At 46.4% G+C, this 12,364-nt stretch overlaps 1 protein-coding gene across 4 annotated transcripts in view; it reads right to left on the bottom strand.

Annotated features, from left to right (window-relative positions):
* The window catches only part of TP63 (tumor protein p63), a 106,669-nt gene that overhangs the window by 686 nt on the left and 93,619 nt on the right, over positions 1-12,364 (bottom strand). For 2 of the 4 annotated variants that reach the window (XM_049802360.1, XM_049802361.1), the window contains 3 exons: positions 3,213-3,370; positions 2,128-2,272; positions 1,154-1,247 (listed from right to left, as the gene is read on the bottom strand). In XM_049802360.1, the coding sequence (XP_049658317.1) occupies positions 1,154-1,247; positions 2,128-2,272; positions 3,213-3,370 (397 nt within the window). Of the gene's footprint in view, positions 1-1,153; positions 1,248-2,127; positions 2,273-3,212; positions 3,371-10,211; positions 10,327-12,364 lie in introns of those variants that run through there. The other 2 variants (XM_049802362.1, XM_049802363.1) reach the window with 2 other exon arrangements.

The following is a 12,364-nucleotide window of genomic DNA, read 5'->3' on the forward strand; positions in this document are numbered from 1 at the left end:
AATCCAGGTAGCCATGATGCACTGTAGAGGACAAACCACTGATCCTGAATGTAGTGGCTCGCTTCTGAACAAGCATGTGTAGCCAACGAGGCAGCAAGGACTAATCCCACAAGGTCTGTTTTGAAGTTACACAAAACACATATTCATGCATAAGATACGGTGACCTAAAACTAGATGTTTAACTTGACTGCAAGGCCTCCAAGACAACCTCAGGGAGATCTGCTGGTTGTCTATGGTGGGGGATGCTGGGCTGCAGAAGTTCAACAGCTTTGAAAACTTCCATGTTTATTTCAAAACCTGCAAAAGGATTTTAGAATCCAAGTCTGAGCTCCAGTATTTGAAGCTCTGGGTCTGACTCTGTAGGAACTGCCTTAATTACTTGAACATAACCAAAATCTAAGAACACACACATAACACCTTAGAAAACTCAGACTTTGAGGCCCCATCATCTCTGGTGCAGTACCTGAAGGTAGCATTACCTAAACTCTGGGAAATGTGATACCAGCTTCTGAAAAAATTAGCAATCAGCTTTGGTTAATTTGGATCAGCTTTTCTAATTAGAGCAACAGCAGAAGGAAGGCAGCCCACAACAGGAAGCAAAAGCGCCACAGCCTTGCAAAGTCTCGGGGCAAAAAACCAGGACAGCCAGCTCTGTCTGAAGAGAGCAATGGCACAGGAGAGGAAGCAGCAACCCTGCAGCAAAAGCCATGCAAGAGGAAAAAACCAGTTGGGCTGAGATGCCAGCAGCAAGGGAAGATCGTTAAGGTAAGGCCAGAAAACAGAAGCAGGGAGGGAAAAATACAGACCACTTCTGGACAGCCCACTTGTCTGCAGGCGAGTGTGTGTTTCAGAGTGGTGTAAACTGAAACCAAGCCTTGCAGGATTAACAGGCGTGTGGGCTGGGGCCACTTCGGGGGCTAAAATGCACAGTGGTGGGGACGGGGACACACTCTTTCTCTGTGCCAGGCAAGGCAGTTACAATGCTGGCCCCAAGTCCAGCCTCTTTTCACCTCACAATAAGTCTTCTCTGTGTGCAATAGCCTTAAATCAAACTAATCATATAAAAATAAAAATATACTGAGACTGGATTTCTGACCCATTCCTACAGCAGGGCCAAGAGTGCAAACAAAGGAAATGGTGAGGAGTTACTTACATCCATGGAGTAATGCTCAATCTGATAGATGGTGGTCAGCCCCTGGGTCGTGAAATAATCCACACAGGATGAGCAGCCCAACCTCGCTAAGAAGCTGCAGAGGAGGAAGGAAGGAAGGAGAGAGAAAAAAGGATCACCCTGGCTGCAACAGCCCAAACCACAGAAAAACCAAACACTCAGCCAACCTGCAGCAACAGGAAACAAAGCTTTCACCCTTGGCTTGACCTTCTCCAAGACATCCCAGGCCAGCAAGCCACATTGCTGCCACGTCAAACAAATGAGGGAGTCCTTCAGCTTGGCTGCTAGCAGACAACCCACATGGCAGCACCTTGCCTTAGTCAAGAACCGGTGCTACACAGCCTGGATCTTGGGGCAGGAAGGCTCACATAGACCCTCCTGCCAGGTCACTTCACCCAGAAGGTGGCTGAGCCCGTGGCAGCCTGCTGCATGGATAGAGGGCTTCAGCAAGGCGGCGGGTCTAGGGCTCAGACACATCATGCGCACAAAGTGCTCCAGATCAGCACATTCCTCCCTACGCGTAAAGGATTCCTCCTTTATGGGCAGCATCTTTCAACCTGTTTGACCTCACAGAGGGCAGAGGGACTTCTGACCCCAGCCATGGCTTGTTGAGTAGCCAAAGTTAGGGGGGTGGGGGTGGGGGGCAGGGGAGAAAAAAGGAAAAAAGAAATGTTTGCAAGACTGCCTGGTGCCCTCAGCTCCACCAGTCCAACAGATGCTGTGTCCCTCGGCTTTCTTGCAGTCCTAACGTCCCTGTTTCTCTCAGGTGCTCAGAGGTGGGGGTTTGAGGCTCGGTGCCCAGAGGGTACCAGCCCCGGGACTACCAAGACCCATTGGGATCCAGCGCTCCAAGAGAACGGGGCAAGGGACCTGACAGGACCCTTCAAGGCTCCCAACACGAGGCCTCCGCTCCCTGCAGGTGGGAAACGTGTGCTGGGCAGCCTGCTCCCGCTCACCTGACGATGCTGCAGTCTGTGGGGTACGGAGGAGGGGGGGTGCAGTGGGATGTTGAAGGCATGGAGAGGGGAGGAGGCAGCGCCTGTGTGGGGCTGAGGCCATTCATGTCGCCGGTCATGGCCATGTGGGTACCCATCATGGGAACTGGAGGAGAGAAGAAGGAGGAGCACATTGTTACCCAGGCATCCCCAGACCCCCGCTTTGCCCCCACCACAGCACCGAAGGACAGCACCCACAGCTGAAGCGGCCTTAAATCCCCTGCAAAGCCCCTCAAGGAGCAAGCTCACAGGGAATTTCAGGCAGGGCCACAATGACTGCATGAGGACCAGATGACAGACAGTCCTTCAGGAGCTCTCCCCTCACTGGACCAACTGTTGGCAGCGCCGCCGAGTCACCTTCCTTTACAAACAGGCTCAGTAGAAACTTAAGCAAGCCGCAGGCGTCTCGGCTTTCCCTGCCGCGGGAGAGGAGCGGGACAGAGCCAGCAGCGTAACCCAATACAGAAGCCAAACAGCTTTGTTTTCAGAGACACCGAGAGCACCCGAAGGGGGATCAGCAACAGGTGTGGGCAAGAGTCCAGCACTTTTGAAATTAAAAAAAAAAAAAAAAAAAAAAAAAAAAAGACACACACACAAAACTCAGCCCCCAGAACCATGTCTGTCATCCCGGATTTACAAGGCTGCTGGGCACTCTTCAGCAGCCAGAAGGAAGCAGGTTACCAAGCTGCGAGATGCAGCTATTTCCTTTGAAACTAAGAAGTGTCTTAATTGAACCGAGGGGAAAAAGTTTGCCAACATTTGCATCTCCTCTGCTGGGAAAGGAAGAAGAAACAAGTCCTGAAAGACAGACGACAGTGCAGCCAGCCAGATCTGCAGCAAGAAGTAGCTCTGCTCACCCCTGTGAGGCTCAGAGCAGGATGCTGAAGCCTTGCCGTGTGGCACAGCAGCGAGCAATATTTGGCTCCAGGTTCCCAGCGAATTACTCTAGGCTCCCCAGCCTAACGCTAGCCACTTGGAGATGCCAAATCTCCCTGCCCAGACTAGTGGGGAGCACACATGGAACAGAAGGAGTGAGGGTTTCTTACTGTTGGTTCCCATGCCGTCGGGGATGGTGGTTGGGGTCAAGGCATTGCGCTGCTGGGGGTTAATTAGCTGGCTGACCGAAGGCAACTTGTTCATGCTGTTCATTTTGCTGAGCGGTGGAGAGTTGGAGCCGTAGGATGACTGTGACTGCATGGAGGTCCTGCAAAGCAAGGAGGTGTTAGGACAGGAATCACAGCATTTGGTTGGTAGGAGTGCGCATCCAAGGGCCTACATTTTCTGTTTGTGGCAGTGGTGAGCTACTGTTAGTGAAATCACTGACACCATGGGAACATTGCAGATAAAGATCAATGGAGAGACAGTCAACAGGAAATAAGTTTCCCAGATATTCTGGGCATTTAAAAAACAAATGGTGAAATACCAACGAAGGGAAGCTTCACTTTCGGTTCAAATTTTTTATTTAAGGAAAAGTTTCTACGTAAGTTTTCGGTTGAAAAGAACACAGGCAAAGCCAGCAAACAGCTGCCAAAACATGAAAAGAGTATTTTTAAGTTAAGCTCTCCTTGTGGTCAAAGACTTTTTTTCTTAAGAACAAGAACTGAGGAAACCATCTCAAAACCATCCTAACTACCCCTAAAACCTGACTGCAGAAACAATTTTCAGATCGGGTCACAGTTATCAACCTCGGTGTCTCCAAAATTCCTAGTTATGCATATAATCAGGTTGTTATCAGGTATATATATAACAGCCAGAGGCTCTTTGCTCAAGACAGACTCCATACACCTTAGGGACTACTGAGATGGTCAGAGCTGCCTGGACACTGACATGCAGCTTTTGCTGGTGTTAAGGAGAACCTGGTATCCAAACCCCGAAGGCTGCTTGCAAAGAATATCAGATTCCTACTACCACACGACAACAGCACTAGCCTCCCTCAAGTCCAGACAGCCCCAAACTCCATCCAGCATATCCATGAACCGGGCCAGAGACGCTTGCTGGCGAGCCTCCCCCTGCCCAGCCCCGAGGGTCCCAGCTGCAATCCCGCCTCGTAAGCGATCCAGAGCGCAAAGACCAGACCGTTTCTGAATGGCAGCCCAGTTCCCAGATCGAGTTACAGTTGTGGCATCCCATCTGGAGCGGGGTCTTATTTGGGATATGCAGAAAATGATCATTAAAGCGGATCCAGCAGCACAATTGGCAGAGCACCACCATGCTGCAAGAGAGCAGTTTTTTCTCTCTCCGACACCAGGAGCAAGCAAGACTGGGCAAAGGCAACGGGGAAGCTGGCACGCTTCCCAAACATGACGTACCCTCGCAAGCCGTGCTCGCCCAGCAGAGTGGAGGTCGCCCAGCTCGCTGCAGAGCCCAGCACTCGTTCGGCAATATCACGGTGACCCCACAGTGAACGTGCAAGGGCACATTCCCATCTTATTTCCCATTGGGAAACTTGTTCGTCTGGGTATAACTGGTTACACCAATTCCTGCGAACTGGCTTTCCTTCTATGCAAAGACAATAGTTATTACTTCAAATAAGTGAAGTGTAAAGGAAAGAAAGGGCTTATTCCTAGATAATTTATTAAAACCTTCAGCACTCAAGGTCAAGTTTCATACAATCACATTGTCTCCAGCTTCCTGCACTTTTAAGACTTGCAGTGTTGGGTGGAGAAAGCATCAATGCTAACAGGCTGGAGTATCTAAAGCCCTGAAGAACTGTTACCTAATTACACAATTACAGGAGGTAGAGAAGGGTGTGAACTGTCCTTTGGCAGTGAAGATGCAGGACAAGATCCAGCAAACTTCATAGACTCAAGGAAGTGGAAAGCACAAGAAGCTTCACAAATTAATATTAACGATGGCAGCAACTCCCAAGGGGAAGTGAAACCAAGCCATGAAGTTCAGACCCAAATTTTCAGGGTGAAGGGAATGATTCAGATCTGAGGTTTCAATTCACCAATTATAAAAGTTGAGGCCAGCCATGAAATTCAAGTCAGTTTGACACCACCCTTAACCTAAAAGGCTTCTGGATTTAGGACCAAAATGAAATTTTTCTACTTTACAGGTTCAGGCACCTATCCTAACTATGCTTCAGCTGAAATTAATACAGACCCGCGTAGTCTCTTAGAGCAAAATCTGCATGATATGCAAATGAGGAGGTCACCACATACACAGTGAAATTCCAAATCAATTAACAAAGACTTCCCAAAAAAGATTTAGTTGTGTTGTTTAAGGTCAGGACAGATTTTATTCAGAGAGCTCATGACTAGAAACTTTTTTTTTTTTTTTTTTTAAAAGGATACCTGTTGCTATGAAACAAGATTATTCAAGGAGGTCAATAGTGGCCCTAACTTTGCCATCTCCACCACCAACAGTGGTCTCAGAAAAGCTAGTTAAGAGACTACAAAATACTTTGGGGATTAAAAAAAAAAAGGCAAGCAAGCAAACACAATGCAACCCAAAGCACACTATAATAGAGAAAACAAATGCATACTTTAACATATAGCTTAAGGACTCCATTCCTATCTCATTCATACTCATAAGAATCAAGATTAACACAATCAAGCTCAAGTGAATAAACCAGGAAACAGCAGCATTTTTCTTTGTACCCATACATGTTTCAACTGAACTATTCCATCATATGAGCAGATGTATAAAAGGTCTAGAGGAAGCCATCTAGCCAAAGAAAAGTAGCAAGATAAACCAAGATGCAAAATTTTATTGAAAATTAATGTCACACATTAATATAGCAACAGCCTCAGAAACACAAGAAAATGCTTTTGGTATTAAACACACGGACTACATGGTGTTTGAGGATTCATTTAAAATATATTGCTTTTTTCTCAGTTTTTTTTTTTTAAACAGGTATTATAAGAATGTCATGCACAGTGATTTTCATTAAAATTATACTTACTATGTCTCAAGAAAGATTAGAAGTAGAAGCATTAACATTTCTTTGATATCAATGCCAATGAAATGCATTTTAATATCAAGGTATAAGGACTTCAATTAAGAGACTATTATACTTCTTGGAACAGTCTGATACGAAAGGCACTGAGTCACGTTCTGCAACTGATTTTTCTCTCAAGGAGACTATGTAATTATTTAGCCAATAACATTTGTAGTTATGCAAGCTCATATGAGGGCAATCGCCTCTCATGCTTCAAGGCATATACAGATCATCTCAAGAGGTCAGGAAGGAACTTCCTTCTCCCACATATGAAGCACAGTTCAGTTCACAGGTTACGTTGTATAATTCTGCACTTTCCCAGCTCACTGGATATCAGCCCTTCACCAGAGGTGGGAAACTGCTTGGAGAGACCAATTACCTGATTCAGTAGACAAGTCCCACAGTTGTCATTCACATTAGATGGGCACACCATCATGTAAGCAGCCTTAATGCAAATGACATCAAAGGTTCATTAAGTGCAAGAATAGGGCAGCTCAGGCTCAGAGAGTTTAAGATTTCACCCAAGCCCCTATGCCTACAGTTTGCTATCCCTGAAGACCTAGAGCTAGTCACAATGCAGAGAGACCCAAGCAGAACCAAAGCTGTCCAATTTTGGGCCTACCTTTCCTTACAATAGTCACAGCAAGGATTACATCCCAAGTTCACACATGGTCAATGTGCCCATCGGCAACGTTTTTTTCGAGTAAGATTGCCCACTGGGCTGCATAACACTGGGATGTCACTGATGTAGTCTAGTATTAGCACACAAGTGACAGAGATGATGCTCAGATGCAGTCATCCACTTTTAAGGCACGTGAAGCAGGACACTAAAAACCAGAGAGATGTCCTTGCTCTCCACATCTCAAACAGCTGCTATTCTAGAGCAAGCAATAGTGCATGTTTTCAAGAATGCAAGTGGTTTGTAGGCTTGGTAAATAACTGGGAGCATGGAAAGGAGGAGCCCTGATTGTCACTAGGAAGACAGCAACTACAGCACAGGGACAAGGGTGGCGATAATGACTCCCCTTAGATTTCAGGTATGGGAATTTCCCAGGGCAGGCAGTGGATGCAATCTGCTCTCCAGGGAATGGAGCTATAATAAAGGGAGTGGATATACATCAACAAGTTGACATAGACTGATATGACCTGACTGACTGATAAGGCCCAATTAGTCCACTTGGTTATTCCTTGAAAGGAAAAGGCTTACTTTTCTGAAGCCCCAGAGCTGACAAAGAAGCCATCAAAAGACAGCTGGGAAAAAGTTTTCTTCTTTTATCTGCAGAGGATGGACTCTGTAGCAACTCCAATTGCTTCCAGCTCCAGGTTATTTGATTAAAAAAAAAAAAAAAAATAAAAAAATGCGCCTTCTAAGATAACCACCTTGTAGCTGGAGAGCAAATCAAGTCACCATTAAGACCAGTTTCACAATCGTCACCCTCTTAGAGGTAAGGAGAACAAGTCGCAAAGCCTTTCCAGAGGATAGTGGGATACAAATTATTTACATTCTTGTTTGGTGGAAGTCCCAGGTGCTGTATTGCCCATCATGGTCCAAGAGATTTCCTAGATGTCAGACCAGATGATGATAAACTGGAGCGTGAGCTGAAAACTCCCAGTGCGGGCTCTGGATGCCTTGTATCTTCTGGTGGGCTACATCCTCTAACTTGCTGGTGGACAGGACCTGGAGCAGAGCTCTAGATACAGATTAGTGCATCCCTGTTGCAGTATTTCCGAATTGCCATCCACAAGCAGACAAGGCCAAGATCCAGGAAAAAACCTTCATTGGAAGGACAGACTGACAGTGCCAAGCATAATCCTGTGTCTGGGCTGCATTTGCAGTTCAGATTCCCACCTCTCCCAGGGAAAGGAATAGCATTGTCTGTCTTCTCCCAAATAAAAAGGCACAGAGCAATAGTTATCTGCTTTGTGATCTTGAAGTACTTCCTGGAGTTTTCAGGCAAAGAGGCACTTGATTTGGTTAAATTTACACAAGGAATGATGGTAGAACTGCAACTGTATGAAATAATCACTGCTAGTGTTTAATTAGTTATTCTTTATACTTAATCACAATTTTGGGGGCTCTTCTCCATCAGCCCTCCCCCACACTGCTATGGTACAACAAGTCTTGCTAAGACAATGAAGGAGATATCCAGAGATGGGATATGGCTCTCAAAGGAGATGTTAGTGTGAGTCATCACCTGCTCAGATCACAGCTCTGCTGCCTGGAAGCGCATGATGTGATGTTCAGAGATAAGAGTCTGCTCCCACTGCATCAGGCTTTTTTCCTTGGTGGGTGGCCAGGAGGCCCGCTCTGCATTTGGGAGGCACCTTCTCTTCAGGCTGTGCCTAACCGCAAGTGTGTCAGAGCTGCGTACACACCTGCCCCAAATAAATTCAGCATGGACTGCACTGCAGGCACAGAGGTCCCCATCAGTGTTGATCCAGCCCCCTGTGTTTCTCAGGGGCTGCTGATCACTGGCATTTGCAACCGAGATCTGCTCCCCAACCACCGCTGATCTGGGCAGACACCAGCCTGCAGGGAGCACCATTCTGGGTGTACCTTCAGTAACTTCTTCACATTTCTGTTTCCTGCAGCCATGAACATCAGAGGGTTCCTCAGGAGAGAAGCCACCGCCTGAGAGCATGGGTTGAAGGTCACTTCTCTACCAGCATTAGGGGCTGTTCGTTACGTAAGGATGTGTGAGCACCTCTCGGTGGGGAGAGCCACAGCAGGCATCGTGGCCACCCTCAACTAGGCTCCTCTCTCATCACCAGTATCCACACCTAGTGCCATGCTCAGCAATGCCAGGTTAATTCTACAGCATGTTACTTGCCTGTTGATCGCTCCTCCTTTGTGCTGGTCTGGGCTTGACACTGGGAGATGGAATTTTCAAATGACTCAAATCCTCCCTGTCAAGCCCCATACGAATGGCTTTCAGAGGTGGAGTCTGAGACAAGCAGCGTGAGGAGGATTTACAAGTCCTGGCTGAGAAATAGCCTTCTGTGCGAGAATTGCTAGGCCAGGATGCACTTCACGGACACAATAAGCAAAAGCCACTGTTTGCAGGATTAATGCACAAGGTGGGCAATAGCCTGAGGCCACTTGGCTGAGTCAACTGCAACATATGCTGGCACCACTTTCCTTTGAACTATGAGGTTTGTAGTGATGGGGTAAAATTAGTAGGGCTGATGAAAACTCTAAGGCAACACCTAATAACTGCTGAACATCTGCAAGGAAAGGGGCAAGCTCCAACCCCATTTCACAGGTAGGGCAATGAGCAGTTTTGGACACTCTGTCCTTTATACCCTCAGCTGCAAAGGGACAGGGACACTGGGCACACATGGATGTCATTACACAGAAGGACTCAACCTCACATTCAACTTGTGCAGCTCAGCCCACCAACTTGGACCAAGCCCACAGAGTCAGAAGGGACCTTCTTAAGTTCAGTAAAGCTGGATTAATGCCAGCAGTGCTGGTGCAAAGTCAAAGCCACCCAGTCTTCCCTACAATTTTGATGTATTTTAGATGAGAGCCTTTAAGAGTTGAACCAAGGGGAAACAATTTGTGATACCAAATTAGCAGACATTTCTACAGGAAAGAAAAAAAATTCTTACTAGTGTCAATTCATGTAATTATTACCTCCCTCTGTCCAGCAGTACAAATACTTCAGCTACTTGCACTATTACTGCATGACCAGCATTAAAACAGGCCAAATTGACTATCACAGACTGTTTAAACACACACCCCCTTCCACCCCCCAGCCCATGAACACATTTTTTAATTTAAACAAGACAAAAGGCATTTTTAAAATTGAGACCCGCTCAGAGAAACCCCGCTGAGTTTCACAAATACAGAAGAGGAAAGAGTATCAACACATTACAAAAACAGGAAGAAAACGTTACACCAAGACAGACGACATTGTGGTTCCTGACCTCCCAATGCTACGGGCTACAGCTAAGAGGTCTGTAGAAGTGTCTGTTCTTTTTGCAAAGTTTGAGTCCCTTCAGAAGATTACTCTCGCTATTTACTCTATTGCTATAAGGCTGCGTATTTGCCACTGTTCCTAGTCCTGCCAGCTGGGCAAAATGACCCCAGAAGCTTGGTTTACGGATATACTGATGGGTTTGGGGGGCTGGAATGTTTTAGGATGGCATCGGTCTGTTTGGGAGGGTCTCTCCTTGAGTCCGTGAGTTCACTCCTGAAGCAGGCCGAAAGGAGACTGTAGAGAAGGAACCAGAGAAAAGAAAAAGATGAATGTACAGGATCCTTGACCAGCCACCAAGAGAGAAACAGTCACTTTCCACCTTCATGATCACAGTATGGGCTTTGAAGGAGGGGAAATGTAGATGTCTTAGCACCTACAGTAAGGGTATGTGACAGGGAGATTTAGAAAGCTGGAAAGCCCCAGGTACAAGCAAGTGCTTGGCAAGGAAGAGAAAACAAGTAGCTGATAGGGTAATCCGATTTCTGCATCCCAGTCTTATGGGTACAAATGGTGCCCTGATACTGTTCCCAGTGACAAATACAAGAGGAAAAAAGCACTCAGCCAAAGGGGAAAGGAGAGAAGCAGCTTCCATTGAGCCCACTTCAATTACTTAAGAACCAGAAGCTGGTGCTAGGGAGAGAGGATGGTGCCTACTGTGAAAGGGCCGTATTGATTACATCTCAACTACTCCCCTTTTCAAAGCCGAGGAACCCTCTGCACCAAAGCCAAGGAGTCCCTGGGGCTGCCAGCCAATGCAGAAGACACTGCTCCCTCGGAGCCAGCAAAGCAAACACAGCATGTCTTCATATACCTAATCACACCCTTTTTCTTGCTTACTTTCATCTTGGCAATTCTCTAGTGGGAACAGTAGCTGAGCGTCTGGAGTTCACAACACATGCAAGCACAGCACTACAAAATCAAACCAAACCATGCAAAAATCCAGTATTATCTTCCACACCAAAAATGAGAATAAGTAGGTGGAGGTATGAAGAATACCTTTCCCACCAGCCCCCTCCCTGCGACAGCAAGTGCCAGGATTGTTGCAGCTCCCATCTTGGCTGGAGCACTCCAGCCACTGGGTAGCTCGGCTCTGTCATACCTCACTTAGGAGGTTACTTCCTTCTCGTTTGGGTGATGAACTGTGCTATTCACTAAATTGAAAGGCAGCCAGTGGGCTGGTGGGCTGGTAGCTGCTGATATGAGAGAAACACTTGCTGGGATATAAGATCCCACTTGGACATAAGAGCCCTCTTCTTGGTAGCCATTGGAAGACTTTGTGAAAACCCTTCAATCGCAGGAGTTGGACTTGATGATCCTTATGGGTCTCTTCCAGCTTGAGATAGTCTATGATTCTATGCTACAGCCAATTGAAATAAAGACTGTTCTGAAAACAGTGCTCAGCAGGGTGAAACCCCCCACATGCAATTTTGCTGAATCTGAAAAAGTGTTTTCCAGTGAAACCCTATGGAGATACTCCCTGGGAATTTTGATGGTAAATGTATTTCACAGCAGAGTATCGAAGAAACCTTCCCCCCCCCAACAAAGCACAGGCCACCTCTGGTATCCCTGGCAGCAGGGATCTTCTGGCAAATCCATGTTTTGAACAAATGGTGGCAGACCATAAAAAGGAAGTCTTCTAAATAAATGTGTGCGCTGCTGTTCAAATATGGGCCCCAGGATTTGGCAGTGAAAAAGGAAGAATAGAAACTGCAGCAAAAAACCCCCTTCCCACCTGTGATCATGAAGGTATTTGGCATAACAGTAAATAAGAGAAAACCATGCACAAAGGAGCAAACAGAGAGAGGAGATGAGACAGAGAAAGATTGTAGTCTGGCACAACATGGAGCATTGCAGTATTTTGGTCATCTTGTGGGATACAAAGCTTTCTGATTGTCACCAGATTTGTCCTTTTTATTCCAGAACAGTAAGATAGTTGCATCTGCTGGCCTGCCAAATGCAATGCTGGTCTGTATGTGCATGAGAACAATTATGTAGTTGTTTTCCAATATGACAGATTTATATTTTTACAACTACCTTTCACCATGATAATCTCGTCCTTGCTTTTCCCACTCTTCAAAAAAGATGAAGCTTTCCATGCTGTAGGAATGAAAGGGAAACTTCTTCCACACACCAAGATAGCTTTTCTACATTAACCATTGCTCAGAAAAGTGAACTGAAAAATCAAGCAATTCCTCCATCAAGGCTTGACTAAGGAACACATGCGGATGCAGCTCCATTTTCAGAAGAAAGAGCAGCTCACAAACATCCCGGC

This window comes from Accipiter gentilis, chromosome 6 (assembly GCF_929443795.1).
Source record: "Accipiter gentilis chromosome 6, bAccGen1.1, whole genome shotgun sequence".
In the NCBI taxonomy this organism is placed as follows: domain Eukaryota; kingdom Metazoa; phylum Chordata; class Aves; order Accipitriformes; family Accipitridae; genus Astur; species Astur gentilis.